The sequence below is a fragment of the Festucalex cinctus genome, chromosome 4 (genome assembly GCF_051991245.1).
Source record: "Festucalex cinctus isolate MCC-2025b chromosome 4, RoL_Fcin_1.0, whole genome shotgun sequence".
NCBI lineage: Eukaryota > Metazoa > Chordata > Actinopteri > Syngnathiformes > Syngnathidae > Festucalex > Festucalex cinctus.
The window spans coordinates 32,081,514-32,097,921 of record NC_135414.1 but is presented as its reverse complement, the minus strand read 5'-3'; the positions used below and the strand labels follow the sequence as shown (position 1 = coordinate 32,097,921).

Below are 16,408 nucleotides of genomic sequence, written 5' to 3'. Positions count from 1 at the left end.
TATACATTTTTTTTTTTTTTTTAAGATGAGATACATGGCTATCTTTTAAAAATACTTGGTGTTTTAAAAAAAATTAAAAATTAAGACGCTTAACTATAGTTGATCATTAAAAAAAAAAAAAAAACGCCATACTATACGTTATTTTTGTAAAAAAAAAAATATACATATATAAATACATGGTCTTTTTTTTTTTAAAGATGAGATACATGGCCATCTTTTAAAAATACTTGGTGTTTTTAAAAAAATTAAAAAATTAAGACGCTTAACTATACTTGATCATTAAAAAAAAGAAAAAAACGCCATACTATACGTTTTTTTTGTAAAAAAAAAAAAAAAAAAAACGGACTATACTTGGTTATAAAAAAAACTCACATTACTATACATGGCCTTAAAAAACAAAAACAAAAAAACAAAAAACGACTTACTATATCAGTTTGTTAAAAAAAAACAAGAATCGTGCCTTCCTGGTCATTAAAAAAAAAAAGCCTTACTATACGATATTAGTCTAATTAAAGTAACTATCACAATAAAAATATATTATTCAGTTATTAATACAATTAAAGAGCCACAGACCTTTATCTTGATACATAGATAATCCTTTATTATCCAAATTTATCAGAAGTTATCAATTATAGGCACAAGAGTAAATTGCATTAAAATGGAATCAATTGCACATGCCTTTCATACAGAATCATGATAAACAATTCATCATACGTCAATAACTTGCAAATACTGACACTTAAAACATTTACTTTCTCATCCAGCACGTTGGCTTCTTCACTGGTTGCTGGCGTGTTCAGCAGCACCCGCCGCGCGGCGTTTGCTCTTCTGCACGTTGTCCGCACCGTGCGTCTTCATGTGACGCGCCAACGCCGAACGGAAACTAAATTTGGACTCGCACGCGCCACACGAGAAGGCCTTTTCGCCGCCGTGCGCCGCCTGGTGTTCCGTCAGGTAGGCCTTCAGCGAGAAGCGTTTGCCGCACACGGAGCATGAGAAGGGTTTCTCCCCCGCGTGCGTCCCACAGTGCCTTCTCAGCGCCGAGCGGTCGGCGAAAGCCGCCGGGCAAAAGGAGCAGGAGAAGGGTTTCTCTCCGCTGTGCGTCCTGGCGTGCGTCCTCAAGTGCTCCTTGAGGGAGAAGGTTTTGGCGCAGATGGAGCAGCCGAAGGGTTTCTCCCCGGTGTGCGTCCTGGTGTGGACGCTCAGGCCGACTTGGCGCGAGAAGCGCTGGCCGCACAGGCGGCACGCGTACGGCTTCTCGCCAGTGTGCCGCCTCGCGTGCGCCGTCAGGTTGGACTTGTGGGAGAAGGTGCGGCCGCACGCCGAGCACGCGAAGGGCTTCTCGCCCGTGTGGATCCGCACGTGCGACCTCAGATGCTCGTTGCGGGGGAAGGCCTTGCCGCAAAAGGAGCAGACGAAGGGTTTCTCCCCCGTGTGGCAGCGCGCGTGGCGCTTCAGGTGGCGCTTGTCGCCGAAGCGTTTGTGGCACTCGCCGCATCGCAGCGCCGTCGTTTCGGCCTCATCTTCGTCATCGTCATCTTCACTCTTCACAACCACTTGGTGGGTGAGGCGGGGCGTCTCAGGTTGCGACGGCCGGACGTCTGCAAGACGGAAAGACAGACAAACAAACACACTTTGGAAAAGGACAAAAGGAAGCGAGCGAACGGGAACGTATTCCAAAAAGTGTTACAAGCAAATAATTCACCAATAATGTGTTGGAGTTGGAGGCGTCCCCATCTCATTGTTTGTTTTGAATTCTACACACCTGTGCAAAAGGATCAGGACGAAAACATGCCACTCCTGGCAGCGCAGTTGTGTTTGAACAGCTGATACTGGCGAGCGAAGCTCTCCCCGCACCAAGTGCAGCTGAAGGGTTTCTCCCCGGTGTGCCTCCTCGCGTGCGTCTTCAAGTTGCCCTTCTGCGAGAAGCGCTCGCCGCAGAGCGAGCACGCGAAGGGTCTCTCGCCCGTGTGCGTCCTCATGTGCGTCGTCAGGTTGCCCCTCTGCGAGAAGCGCTCGCGGCAGACGGAGCACGCGAAGGGTCTCTCCCCCGTGTGCGTCCGCGCGTGGCGCGCCAGCGCCGAGCTGTCGGCGAAGTCGGCCTCGCAAAGGGAGCAGCCGAAGGGTCTCTCTCCCGTGTGGGTCCTGCCGTGCGCGGCCAGGCGGGCCCTCTGCGAGAAGCTTTTGCCGCAAAAGCGGCAGCCGTACGGTTTCTCCCCCGCGTGTCTCCCGACTTGCGTTTTACGTTGGAGCGTTTTGCCGCAAAGCGAGCACACGAACGGTTTCTCCCCCGTGTGCAAGTGACGCTTTAAACTTCTCCTCTTGCCAAACGTTTTGTCACACTGAGAACATATCAAGCTCACATCACCTTTGGGATTGTCGTCGTCGTCTTCAGGGTGGTCGGTGTCGGGAGAGCGCGACGTGGAAGTTGCCTCGTCATCCGAGAGCGGGGCCAGGAGGCGCTCGGCTTTCCATCCTCCCCCCTCGTCATCTTCTTCGCTTTTCACGACCACTGCGAGTTTCGCGACGTCCTCCCGACTGACGCTGTGCTCCTCCGCTTCCTCCTTCAGGGGGAGGAGCTCCGGCTCCTCCTTTTTGATGCCAGGGGGCTCTTCCTCTTTCATGTGGGGTGGCCCCAACACGTCTGAAGACAAAAGACGAATTGTGCCTTCATTGTTTGTAATTTTGAATGGATCAAAAGACGACAAGCACACATGTCAGACTCAACTCAACTTGATTTCTAAAGCGCTTTAAGAACAGGCGTTGCTGTATACAAAGTGCTGTACATCAACATCAGTTTTGCAGTAAACAAAAACAAAGCAAACATTTTGTTTTTGTTTTTACAAGTCAATACATTTTACACCAGTAAATAAATAAGAAGTAGTGAATAGAGAGATAAATAAAATAAATACATAAATAAGTAGACTAAACATAAACTCATACACACCACAAAACACCAAAAAAAAAAAGTCTCCTGGTGCGCCAAAAGCCAAAGAATACAGATGTGTTTTCAGACGTCGTTTCAAAGAGGATAACGAGGGAGACTGTCAAAATGCTCAATCGTGTTTAGAAACCAACCTGCTGTGTGCGAGTCCATTTGAGGTTGGACAAGGAAAACGTCGACTGGGCGCTCCTTGTCCTCTTATGTGCGAGCAAGATTCCTCCCGGTGCTTTCAAACTACAACAATACAAACATTTGTTTTGTTTTTTTGCACTTGCTGGCGCATTTCCATCCAATGGCGACACGGCTTTAGCATGTCGGCTAACCTTTGTTAGCGGCTAACAAGCTAGTAGGCGAGCGAGCTGGAGAAATTTTCAGCGAGACTGTGACAAACTGCGACGTATGTCTTTGTACGGTGTCAATAAGGCAGCTTTCACTGAGAAGAAGACGTGCAGCAAAAAACAAACAAAAAGACAATAATATCACATTTACACGCAATTCGCATCTGACTTTTCGATAGTGTCCAAAAAACCCGGAAGTATTTCCGAGCTCTGTGCCAATCAACGACGGGCTACGGCAACGCCACTTGGACAAACAACAAAACTTGTGTGGGGCAAATGTGGTCCTCTAGCGGTTTGTGATTTAACTGCAAGGTTAAAATAAAGCTTTTTTAAAAAATGAGACATCTCCAGCCAGAATAAGAATAAGTTTATTGGTCGCAATGTGGCTGACAATTTATATACCTAAACTACAGAGGTTAAACAGGACTTTTCCTCCCTCAAATTCAATGTTTTACAAGTGAAATTCATTTATTTTAAAAGGCAATCTTGCCCCAGGTTACTTTGTTAACGTTACAATGAAATTGATTTTGTTACGTAATGTTTGGAGCGCGTCCGCCTCACAGTACTGAGGACTCGGGTTCCTTCCTGGGTGGTCACACTGTTCTGACGCACTTGAAATATTTTATTTGATATGACAAGTACAAGACGTCGAATGACAATACGATCATTTTGTAGTATGATGTTTTTCGTTTTTGGGGAATAAAAAGTCAGATCAAGCCGCCGCTGCTCTCGCCGCCACATTTGTGTTTGTTGAGCTGATACTTGTAAGCAAACTTGTGCCCACACACGAGACAAGGGAACGGTTTCTCCCCCGTGTGCGTTCTCATGTGTCTCAGCATGGTGGCTTGCAGCGTGAAGCGGGAGCCGCACACGGAGCAAGCAAAAGGTTTCTCTCCGCTGTGCGTTTTCATGTGGTTGGCGATGGTGGACTGCAGCCGGAAGGTCATGTTGCACACGGAGCACGAGAAGGGTTTCTCTCCCGTGTGGATCCTGGTGTGCTCGATCAAGCTCATCATCCTGGAAAAGATTTTGCCGCAGAAGGAGCACGCGAAGCTCTCGCCGGTGTGCGTTCGCATGTGCGGGATCAACGACGACTGGAAGCGGAAGGTCATGTCGCACAGCGAGCAGGCGAAGGGTTTTTCTCCGGTGTGGATCCGCATGTGAGCTTTCAAATTGATGTTTTTCGCAAAACCTTTGGCGCAGATGGAGCAGGCGAAAGGTTTCTCTCCGCTGTGCGTTTTTGCGTGCTCCTTCAAGTTGCTCTTTCTGGCGAAGCTTTGACCGCAGACGGCGCAAGCGAAGGATTTCTCCCCCGTGTGCGTCTGCGTGTGCTTGACCATCGTCGAGCGATCTCGAAAAGTCATGTCGCACGCCGGACACGGGAACGGCTTCTCTCCGGTGTGTTTCCTCATGTGGATGGTCAGCGTGCCCTTCTGAGTGAAGCTTTTAGCGCACAGCGAGCAGCTGAATAGTTTTTCTCCCGTGTGACTTCTCACGTGCGTCTTCAGATCCGACTCGAAGGCAAACATTTGGTCGCATCGGGAACATTTCAGGCCGCATGCGCGATTTCTCGAGTCACCTTCCACCTGCGCTGGTTCCATTTCGGCGCTCTCCTCACTCTCTTCATCTTCACTTTTCACGACGACGCAAATCACCGGGATGTCCGTCTCGTCGTCGTCGTTGCCACCTCGCAGCCGCTCCCCCTGCTGGCTCACGTCCACTTCTTCATCTTCCTCTTTAACGTGGCAGGGCGTCGGATCCTCTTCTTCCTCTTCCTCTTCCTCTTCCTCTTCCTCTTCCTGGCGCTGAGCGGGGAGATGTTCTGGACTCAGCAGCAGCTGCTGGACATCTGCAGGACACAAGAGGACAATTTTGGAGCACACTCATATAAACGCAGAGACACGAGACGGGGGACGCAAATTTGATGGAATCAGTGCATAGCTCCAGGCGAACCTTTTTTTTTTTTTTTGTCCTGCGAGTACAGTGGCTTCTAACCTGAAATTTTAGTGGTAGAAGTAGAAAATGATCTCACAAACTGCCAAAAAAAAAAAAACTTGAAATAACAGTTAGCATATCATACTAGTATGCAAATAGAGCCAAAGTCAAAATATTCTGGATTTTTATGGACATTACGTCACGACTTATCAAATCTAAAACATTGGCGCAATCTTTCCAATATTTTCGCACTCTGAAGTAGACGTGCACATCAATTTGGGTGACAATCGCTGAACTATTCATGTTTCTAAACACTGCCTAATCCAATGAAGAAAAGTGATTTTCAATCCCCTGAATTTCACCCTCAAAACAGTCAACATTCTCAGATTTATGAACTCAGACAGATTATCTTTGTATTTAATCACGTTTGCTAATTTTTTAAAAGGATCTCATTTTTTGGTCGATTTTCTGTTGTTTTTTTTGTCTTATCTTTTTTGTTCCAGATCAAAGCAAAGAACTCTGGAACTCTTCATTTGAAATAATGTGGTGCTTTATGATTAAAGGCTGGAAATCAAAACTTTTTTTGTCTGATTCATTGTTAAATCAAATTAAAAAAAAGCCAGATGAATCAATTAGTTGACAATTCAACAATCTAGACCACTTTTGATCTCCACTGTGGGCAAACAAGCATTCGCAGTATGGACTGTTTTTTTTCCCCATCTTGATTGGTGGCATCTTTTTGGAAAGGGAGATGGTAAAATTAATTCCCGAGTGGAAATTAATTGCCATCGAGTGCTAAAATCCTCCCTTTTAAAAGTAGTATGCAATGCGAAACAGTGATGACGTTCGAGGATTGAAGCGACCAACCTGCTGCGTGCGCGTCCATCTGGGATTGTTTCTCCTCTTTTGTTCCGCAAAGTTCGCCCTCGTGTTCCGCCGTCTTTCCTACAAACACGATTGCAGCAGGCCGTTCATTTTTTGGGGGCACTTTCGCCATGCAAACGGCGACAACGCTTGGCAGCGGCGGCTAACAAGCTACGCTAGTTGTCGGGAGACGCTTCAACGTGTACCGGGACGAGCTCGTCGCAAAAAGCGATTTTTGTCGACCTTAGATGTCAACAACGAGCATTTAATGAAACGAAAATTAGCAGCAAAGGAGGGAAATGGAACATTTAGACGCAAACTGTGTTCGAAACGACGTTTTAAATGTTGTTGTTGCTGGCTGCTGCAAATCAGCAGTGCGCATGTACATTGGCCGCCATTTTTGGACGATGGACGGCGAGTCATGAGGGTCGAATTCAGGAGTAAAGACCTTCTTTTTTGAATCCCTTTTCACAATATTTATAATCCTAATAAAAAGTCAAAAAAAATGCCATCTTAATTATGGTGAAGTAAAATGTTCCTTTTCTTCTGCAATTTTTCATTTGCAATTCCATCATCTAAGTTTAAAATTATTATTATAAAAAAAAAAGACTATTTCCAAATAAAACGTGTCAATGTATAGCAAATAAACCCAAGGATAGCACATCTATTTTGAATGGGGAAAAAATGTTTCACTTAGCCACGTTGTAAATGTTATTTTATTCTGGGGAAATTCCACATACATAACTTTGTAATCCTTCTTCACTCTTTCAGTTTTTCTGATTGAACTGAAGAAGTCCTTTGTAAATCTCGCAAAAGTGAACTGACATAGTCATTCCTAAGTGAGACTTTCAAATGTGAATGCTTTTAATAGTTGGCTGTTTTGTTCTTCCCTATTTTGCAATTGAATGTTATAAACTATAGATCAACGGTCAGGGAAACGCATTTCAGAAGAGCTTCACGGCAAATGATTTGACGATTTTTTATGTTAACACGTTCTTTTAAAATTGGAGAATTTGGGGCCCATCATTAAGCTCCCAAAACTATTTCTTTACCTGGTCAAACTTACTGAAGCGCAACTTATATGTAGTTGATGTATTCAGGAATTTAAAAAATATCAAATAAAGCGTTTTAAAGGGCTATACGTGTATCATAAATAAATATCCACTTTGAAGGACAATAAAACGGGCCTTGTAATTGTCCATGTGGAGTTGCCGTAGCTTCTCCGACGCCTCTCCTGCCATACGTCACTTCCGCTTGACCGGAGCGCTAGCTTAGTGTGATTTTGAAATGTGCAATTACTGTCTTTTTGCCGCCTCTTTTCTTATCTATGAAGTAGAAGATGTTGACCGGGGTCAGTGACAAAACATCGCAGTTGGTCGCAAACTTTCCTCGGTCGACTTTGAGGCTTCTGCAGTTTGTTTTGCTTGTTAGGCGGAAGTTAGCCGCACATGCTAATTGCTAAAAAGTGTTGTTGTCCATTTGTGTGGAAAATGTGAAGGAAAACGTCGTCGTGTGAGAAACGGACGTTGGCGGAGCACCAGGACGAACTTTGGGGAACCAAAAGAAGAAGAAGTCTGCAAGCTCACATGGACTCTCACACAACAAGTTCGTATTCTCACACACTGTCTTAGTCACTTGGCAATTTGTCATTGAATTGAATGCATTCAGGGAAAAAGGGTCCAGTATAAATGTTTTAGTTGTTTTATCGGTGACGTAAGACGGATGTGCGTGTGTACCAGAATTGAGCAGGTATAAAATAATAATAATAATAATAATACATTTCATTTGAAGTGCCTTTTAGGATACTCAAGGTCGCTGTACAAAACGTTAAAAAAAACAAGTAAAATCAATAAACCAAATATATAAATAGTGAAAATGAGTTTCTATTTGTATGTGCTGAACAATTGTCGTCTTGTCTCGTGCAGACGTCGTTGAAGAAGGTGAGCAGCAGGATTGGAGCTCCAGCTTGGAGAAGAAGGAGGAGGAGCGCTCCAGCATTAAAGCGGAAGAGGAGGAAGCGGACATCGGACCCGAGGCGGCCGACTTGCCGGTGATTCACGTGATTGTCAAGGATGAAGATGACCAAGATGAAGCTCACTTGTCCCAACGTCATCTCGGCGAAAGTGGGAACGTCCGAATGGGGCCGGCGCAATCCTGCCCGCTGTCGGACAGCGAGGACAAGTTCACGTTACGCGACGACGACGACGACGACGACGACTCCAATTTGACCTGTTGTCAATGCGACAAAACCTTCCCCGATTCGTCCGCTTTGCAAGGACACGTGCAAGGTCACGCGAGAGAGAAAATCTTCGGTTGTCCGTTTTGCGGCAAAGCCTTCCCCAGAAAGAGCAACTTGAAGCTCCACGTGAGGACGCACACGGGAGAGAAACCCTTCCCCTGCCCGCTGTGCGGCAAAAGATTTTCCGAAAAGGGGAATCTGATGAAACATGCCAGCACGCACACAGGAGAGAAACCGTTCACATGCTCCGTCTGCGGGGAGCGATTCTCCCGCAAAGGCAACTTGGCCACGCACGCGCACACTCACACCGGCGAGAAAACGTTCTCGTGCGCCGCCTGCGAGAACAGCTTCAGTCTGCGTTCGGCGCTTTTGAGACACATGAGGACGCACACCGGCGAGAAACCGTTCCCCTGCTCCCTTTGCGAGCAGAAATTCTCCCAGAAGGGACACCTGATGAGACACATGAGGACACACAGCGGAGAGAAACCCTACCCCTGCTCAATTTGCGGCAAACGCTTCTCGCAAAAAGGCAGTTTGGTGACGCACAAGAGCACGCACGGCGTGGAGAAACCCTTCTCCTGCTCCGTTTGCACGCAGACCTTCTCCCAAAAGGGGAACTTGATGAAGCACGTCAGGAAACACACGGGAGAGAAACCTTTCGCTTGTCAACGTTGTCCGCAGAGATTCACGCAAAAGTATCAGCTGACCAAGCACAAATGCGCTCCTGAGGAGAGAAGTCAGGAATGAAGCTGCACCGGACGCTTTTCGTCTTCACGTCCATTTCACTCAATTTTATGTATTTATTTTATGTATTTATTGGGAAAATTTCCAGATACTGCAAGTTAAATGGTAAAGTGCAGTCCACATTTTTGTACATCATCTTTTCATGAAACATGAACAGTTGAAGTGATAAAGCCGCAAGATTTGTTGACATTGTTGTCATCTGATTTACTAGAAATTGTAAATCAGGCGAATAGTAAATAAAACTGTCGTTTGTATGATTTCATGGTTCAATTGCCTTTATTTCAGCATAATACATGTGACCATAACATTTACATTCAATAAATCGTTTTTTTGTAATGCATATGAATTCGACAGATTGCGATGAATTTATTGGAGCAAAACACACTTGTGATGCTGGAGAAACATCAACTACATTTCCACGACTCTCAAATATCTTGTTCGTTTCCTCACGCACCAAATGACGGATGATGAAGACATTTACGGAAGCAAACATACTTCAATGCACCAAAAATGTACTTGAGTTCAATTTTTTATGCCGATTCCAAAATTGCAGTCACTTTTTTTACTCTTCTGCCAACTGCTGGCCGTTTTTGTAATAACTACCATTGCTTCAAGCATTCTCTTCAGTTCGGGGGCTGCATCAAAGCCTTCTGTATGCTCTAGCATAAAAAAAACAAAAAAAAAAACGTATAGATACGTCTTTGGGAGCAATTCAGTTAATAGAGAAAAAGTGAGCTAAGTTTTTGGATTCAGCACCCAAAATGAGTACAAAACAGTCATGAAAGGTAACACAAGTAAAATGGACTTGGCCAGTGTTGCTCACTTGACGGAGATCCGATTCCAGCGCAAGTTGAAACGTTTCAAAGAGTCGCTAACTTTGCAGGCTGTCGGGAGAAAAGAAATTTAGGGAAGTGAGCGAGTTCATCGCAGTGGAGTTGGATGACGTCACCTGGAAATCCAGTCCAGGTCCTAAGGGGAAGAAGAAGCTTCTTTTTTTTGTTTTGTTTGCAATGCATATAAACAACCTACAATCTCTAATAACAATTCATATTGAGGCACTTACTTGCTAATTGAAGCACACATTAAATTCCTCCACATATTGACTCGATTCATAAGCAAATTCCGTTCGTTCCCCTTCATCTGAGCATTATTTGAAACATAGAAGGGCCAAAACATGCCTTGTGGAAATTAAAAAACGAGCCACCATAGGGTGCTAGAATTGCGCAAATGGAAATCAACCTGACTTTTTGAACAGATGTGCTGCTTTTCATATCGTGACCATGATGACGATATTGTGGCAGCTTGAATATCACGATATTGCCGGTATCGTTACATCCCTAGCGAAGACGTGACAAACTCCTTCGAGAAGGAGCAGTTTTCAACAAACACGTCGTTTTGTGCAAGTATGTTTCTCGTCCGTTTCCGAGTGAGGTCATCCCAAGTGATCACCGAAAGGAGCTCTCCGCAGTTCACAGTCGCACTGGCCGTGAGTGCACTTTGACCCCAGTGCCACATGGCAGTCTTCCCCCGTCAGGGGCCGGACGACGTTGCGCTCTTGTCGCCTGCGCACGGGTGTTTGTTGAGCTGATACTTGTGAGCGAAGGCGCGGTCGCACGCGTGGCACCGGAACGCCTTCTCGCCCGTGTGCCTTCGCAAGTGCGTCCTCAGGCTGACCTTCTGCGAGAAGCTTTTCCCGCAGAAGGAGCAGGCAAACGGTCTCTCTCCGGTGTGCGTCCGGACGTGCTGCACCAGCGCCGAGCGGACGGTGAAGCTGGCGCCGCACGCCGAACACGGGAAGGGCTTCTCGCCGGTGTGGATGCGGGTGTGCGTCAGCAGGTTGCCCTTCATGGAGAAGCGTTTGGCGCAGAAGGGGCAACTGAAGGGTTTCTCCCCCGTATGCGTGCGGGCGTGGCGCATCAGGATTCCCTTCTGCGAGAAGCGCTTGCCGCACGCCGAGCAGCCAAAGAGTTTTTCTCCGGTGTGGCAGCCCATGTGCCGCTTCAGGTTGCTCTTGCTGCCGAACGCTTTGCGGCACCGGCAGCACTCCAACGCGTTGCGGCCCCTCGCGCTTCCGTTCGGCTCGTCCTCGTCGCAGTCTGAGAGCGGCGCCAAGAGCTTCTCCTCACCTCCATCGTCGTCTTCATTCTTCATCGCGACTTCCTGACTGATGCCGCGTTCCTCCTCTTCCTGTTTGACGCGGGGGGACGACGGCGCCTCATCCGCCTGAGCTTCGCACTTCACCCCCGAGATCCGCTCCCCTTGCTGGGTGTCTGCCAGAAACCGGAAGATGAATGCACGAGGATGACATCATCGGTGAGTGCAGGCCAGACGGTAATTTGATGCCTTACTTCAATAAAACGCATGCAATGGTCAGAAATTGAACTCATTCCCTGCTGTCTCAAGTGGGTTTTTTTTTTTTTAAATCTGGTGAAAGAAGGTAGCATACTTTTTGTTTGATATGTTTTGCTCCTTCTTTTGTGCCAGAAGACGAAATTGTGCTGCTCTTGAAAGATGCTCCAAAATGGCTCCAACACGGAAAACTCGCCTTTGAAAACAGCCAGCAGGAACGAAATGAATGAATTATGTTCAAAATGTCCGCAACACTCAGATTTTGCTCAAGATGTTCTTAATATGTTCACGTGTTCAGAATTTTCATAAAATGCTCACAAAGTACAAATTGTACTTGATTCCTAATATTTTTCCCAATCTATTATTTTATTCTTGACAAATATTTTCGGGTTATTTGTTGAAACTTATTTTTGTAACTGCATTATTAGGACTAAATTTGTAGCTATTTAAAATATTAGTTTTTGACATACATAGTCCTTTATGAACATGGCATTGTTTTTGTTTTTCACCTAATTTGCGTTTTTCATCTTATTCTTTGTAACTTTTTAATTCCTAACGCTTAAGAGTTTTTCCTTAGGGGAAGAAAATATGGAATTGTGCGGTTTTTCCATTTTGTTTTGTGGTTATTTGAGACCTTCAGTGGCCTTGTTGCGCCTTTTCGTAGATTTTGAAATGACAATTTTCAGAATCTGTTGTTTTCTTTCTTTTCTCGGGATGCACGTTCATTCTATCAATCTTCCCCATGTTGTTGTTTTGTTGTGTTTTTTTTGCGCTTGCATTACTGGAGCACATTTGATCGATATTTGCTGCTCTTCATCCTGGCTCAAAAGTTGTCACGCTGCCTTCATTCATATTTATATTGTATTGTTATTGTTCTAATGTAAATTGTGATCCGCCTTGTAAGCCCGATCGCCAAGAAAGAAAGAAAGAAAGAAAGAAAGAAAGAAAGAAAGAAAGAAAGAAAGAAAGAAAGCAAGCAAGCAAGCTCGGTCTGGTTCATTCAAAGTTGTGATTGATTGATTGATTGATTGATGAAAGTCATCTTCAGAAGACCGACCTGCTTCGCGTGAGTCCATCGAAGCGTCCAGTCGTCGCCGAGTTCCTCCTTCTCGTTCTGCGCTTCTTTTTTTTTACGGCCCCACCAAGGTTTGTTTGACTTTTCTGCCCATGTTTGTCCACTTGACGCTCACACTTGCGTCGCGTCCGCTTAGCATGTTGCAGCGACACTTTTGTTAGGAAGATAACGAGCTAAGCTAACCACGCTTTGACGTGCGCGCTAAAGAGGAACTGCTCAAACTTTTTCATGTATATAACACCTAAAACCGTATAAACATTAATACAAATCCATAGTTCCGATTTGAGAGGCGTCAGTAAAGGCTGTTTTAGGGCTAGCAGGCCTCCGTTTGGCGACGTGCAAATCATTTCCGCCTTTTATTCTTCGCGGGTGGAAGCTGGTGACAACCTGCATCCGTGACGGCACAATGCTGCCATCAAGTGGAGAAATGGAGGCAACGACAACAGTGCGTCATAAAACCCAACCGTTATTCCGACAGTTTTTTAATCAGAATTTATCGTGTGTTTTTTTAAATCCGCTGTTCGAGGGGAGCCGCAATTTTATGACAATCACAAATTATATTTAATAAAATCAATAATGGATTGGTCGCCGTTAATGTCAGGGCAGTTGACCAGTCACCATAGACAAAAATCATTCCCACGTTTCAATATTTTGTATTTTTTCACCTTATATGTTTCAGTATTTTTCCTTAAAAAATGTTTTCCTAATATTTTTTGTTTTACTTTTTATCATTTTCCCTTAACAGTTTTATGGGTTTTTCTTTTTTCAAATATTGTTGAATTTTTTTCTCATTATTTCAAATTTCAAACAAAGGCGAACAAACAAAACGTCACAATTTACTTGCGTCTATTTCACATGTTCGGAAACAGTAGACCAGCATTGAAACTGTTTGCAAACAAAAATAACATTTTTCTGAATGAAACGTTCTCAGGAAGTTCAGCCTCAAAGTGGAATCCAAGTTTGTTTGTTTTTTTAAATCCTTTTCCCCTGTTTTTATGACTAAGGACTTGAAAAGCTTTCAATAATCATTTTTTCCAAAATCTTGTTGCAGGTTCGATGCTCAAAGGGCCCTCGAGGAAGACCCTCAAACCAACTTCGCAGCCTCGAGTTGTAAAAAGCGCTTGGAGCGCCATACGGTGTCGATAAAAGCGCCATAAATGCACCCGGCTTAGCATTCATTTAGCGGTGTCGCTGTCACGCGCACATTTATGCTTGCTAAGCTGATTTCAACTGAGAAATTAGTCCTGACACGTGTTGCAGCTGAAGGGTTTCTCTCCCGTGTGCTTCCTGGCGTGAATATTCAAATTGCCTTTCTGCGCAAACTTCTCGCCGCAAACGGAGCAAGCGAACGGTTTCTCGCCGGTGTGCGTCCTGGTGTGTTTCCTCAAGCTGCCTTTCAGGGCAAACTTTTTACCACACACCGAGCAGGGAAACGGTTTCTCCCCCGTGTGCGTCCTCATGTGGATCACCAGGTTCCCTTTTTGAGAGAACTTTTCGCCGCACACCGAGCAGGGGAAGGGTTTCTCCCCGGTGTGCGTCCTCATGTGCTTCATCAAGTTTCCTTTCTGGGAGAAATTCTCCCCACACACGGAGCAGGAGAAAGGTTTCTCTCCCGTGTGCGTCCTCATGTGCGTGGTCAGGTTGACCTTCTGGGAGAATCGCTCGCCGCAGACGGAGCAAGGGAAGGGTCTCTCGCCGCTGTGCGTCCTCATGTGGATCATCAGCGTGCCCTTGAGTGAGAAGCCGCCGCCGCAGATGGAGCACGCGAAGGGTTTCTCTCCCGTGTGGATCATCGTGTGGCCCATCAAGTACTCCTGCCGGTCGAAGCTTTTGCCGCAAAACGGGCAGATGAAGATTTCGTCTCCCGCGTGCGCAACGTCACCCGGAGAACGCCCGAAGGTCGCGTCACCTCCAGAGTCTCCGTCATCGCTCTCGGCTCGCCGTCCTCTCGCCTTTTGCTCCTGCTCGCCTTCGTCTTGCTCGTCTTCGCCTTTCACGACGACTCGGATCACCGGCATGTGGCAGAGCTCAGCGCCGTCCTCGTCCCGACTCGCCAGACGCTCGCCGCCCTCCCGGCTGACGTCCACTTCTTCCTGTTCCTCCTTGACGTGGGGGCGCTGCGGTCGCTCATCTTCCGCTTTGATGTGGGGGGGCTCCGGCTGCAGCTGCTGGCCGTCTACGGGACGCAAGAAGATAACAGACATCATCAAATTGCAAAATGTTGTTGTTTCAAAGTCTGAGACTTCAATTCAAGGAAATTGAACTGGGAGCAAAATTTTTGGATCCTGTGCCAATACAAGAACCCAAACTACCAAAAGAAAGTTGACTCTCTTTTTTTTTTTCATCAGAAAAATGTTTCTGTTCCTGAGTAATTAGTGGGAGACCATGAGCCGGTTTCACCAAAATCAGCCATTTTTGACCAGAAAGCAGCGGGGGAGAAAAATTTCCAAGAGAATGTCAAGCAGAAACGTGACAAATTTTATGACTGCACAGAAACCAAAACAATTTACAAATACGCGTGGCAGCTGAACGGTTTCTCGCCCGTGTGCGTCCTGGTGTGTCTCATCAAGTGGCCTTTCTGGGAGAAGCTCTCGCCGCAGAAGGAGCAGGAAAACGGTTTCTCTCCGGTGTGCGTCCTCATGTGTCGAATCAAGGCCGAGCGCACGCCGAAGCGCGTGCGGCACACAGAGCACGAGAAGCTTTTTTCGCCGGTGTGCGTTTTGGTGTGCGCGATCAAGTTGCCCTTCACGGAGAATCTTTTGGTGCAAAAGGGGCACGCGAAGGGTTTTTCCCCGGTATGCGTGCGGGTGTGCCTCTGCAAATCGGCCTTGCTGCCGAAAGTTTTGTGGCAGTGGCCGCAGCGCCAGTGCGCGCTGTCGCCGTGACGCCTCGCGTGTCTTCTCAGTTGCGTGCGGTCGGCGTACGTTTTGTCGCAGTGAGGACATTTCGAGCGACGGGTTTGATCGTCGTCATCGGGATGCGGCGACGCGGACGTGTCCTCGCTGTCCCGTCGCGGGGGGAAGACTCTCGTCCCGCCGCTTTCACCGCCGTCATCTTCACCCTTCACGATGACGCCCACGATTGCCGCGTCCTCCTCCTCTTTCACACATGGGGGCCCATCTGGCTCCTTCTCCTGCTGCTGTTCAGCGGGAACTTCTTCTTGGCCCATGTCTGCAAGACAACATACTTCATCAATATAATAATCTATATTTTATGCCAATGTGCATTTGCAATCAGAGGGAAAATATTGCTGCTTCACATTTCAATACTACAAACTCCAACATTTAAACTCGTTTAAGTGCACACATGCACAACTAGACTTTTTCAGTTTATTATTAGTTAACTATTAATTAGTTAACTATGAATGTTTTCAGATTTGATCCTTCTCAATTAATAATTAACGTCGCTAATCCCCTTAATTCCAATTCTTCATTTTGTGTACACTTTGTGTGGTATCTCTTTAGAATTCGGTCCACGGAAAGCGGAAGACCTCAGTTTCATTCCTTTTCTCAAAAACTGATCACAGGCCTTTCTATTATGATTTTTTTTTTAATAAACAACCGATCTTACTGGTAAAAAAAAAAAAAAGTAGAAAATAATGTGACTTTTTTTTTTTTTTTTTTTTGAGGGGGTTCCTTGTGCATAATCTCATCGAGAATGGATGAATGGGTAGATGTGAATGTGTCCTGGAATGCGGAAGTACCTGTTGCGCTCGAGTGAACGAGCGCGTCCAGGAGCTGCCGCTGTCGCTGGTTCTCCTCTTTGGTTCGGACAAGTTCCTCCTCGTACTCCGTTATGGTTCTCTCCAGCAGCACGAAGATTTCCTCCACGGCCGCACTCAGCCGCTGGTTGACCAAAGCTCGCAACATTTTCACTTTGCACATTTTCTCACGATACTAATCGACGCTTGACAGGCTCTC

The 16,408-nt window shown here is 46.1% G+C and overlaps 4 protein-coding genes across 4 annotated transcripts; 1 reads left to right on the top strand and 3 right to left on the bottom strand.

Moving 5' to 3' along the window:
- Positions 1–606: 606 nt before the first annotated feature.
- On the bottom strand, positions 607–14,782 carry LOC144017185 (uncharacterized). The gene is given in 9 exon segments (XM_077518489.1): positions 607–1,601; positions 2,369–2,644; positions 3,995–5,131; positions 6,085–6,244; positions 8,009–8,242; positions 8,416–8,518; positions 8,627–8,770; positions 8,813–8,981; positions 13,693–14,782. Coding segments are annotated over 9 exon segments (4,050 nt in total). The 5' UTR covers positions 14,696–14,782; the 3' UTR covers positions 607–777.
- On the top strand, positions 6,562–9,321 carry LOC144018167 (uncharacterized). The gene is made up of 2 exons (XM_077520370.1): positions 6,562–7,686; positions 8,007–9,321. Exons 1-2 carry the CDS (start codon positions 7,668–7,670, stop codon positions 9,065–9,067), a joined length of 1,080 nt encoding a protein of 359 aa, XP_077376496.1. The 5' UTR covers positions 6,562–7,667; the 3' UTR covers positions 9,068–9,321.
- LOC144018177 (uncharacterized) lies at positions 9,322–13,718 on the bottom strand. The gene is made up of 2 exons (XM_077520384.1): positions 12,471–13,718; positions 9,322–11,334 (listed from the first exon to the last, which is right to left on the bottom strand). Exons 1-2 carry the CDS (start codon positions 12,487–12,489, stop codon positions 10,595–10,597), a joined length of 759 nt encoding a protein of 252 aa, XP_077376510.1. The 5' UTR covers positions 12,490–13,718; the 3' UTR covers positions 9,322–10,594.
- Positions 14,783–14,979: 197 nt separating the features above from the next.
- LOC144018173 (uncharacterized) lies at positions 14,980–16,372 on the bottom strand. The gene is made up of 2 exons (XM_077520379.1): positions 16,192–16,372; positions 14,980–15,659 (listed from the first exon to the last, which is right to left on the bottom strand). The coding sequence occupies exons 1-2, from the start codon at positions 16,370–16,372 to the stop codon at positions 14,995–14,997; spliced, it is 846 nt and encodes a 281-aa protein (XP_077376505.1). The 3' UTR covers positions 14,980–14,994.
- Positions 16,373–16,408: the final 36 nt, after the last annotated feature.

Coding starts and splice junctions, on each gene's coding strand:
- LOC144018173 (XM_077520379.1), bottom strand. CDS start 16,372: ATGTGCAAAGTGAAAATGTTGCGAGCTTTGGTCAACCAGCGGCTGAGT. Junction 15,660..16,191: donor CGTTCACTCGAGCGCAACAG/GTACTTCCGCAT, acceptor GTTGTCTTGCAG/ACATGGGCCAAGAAGAAGTT.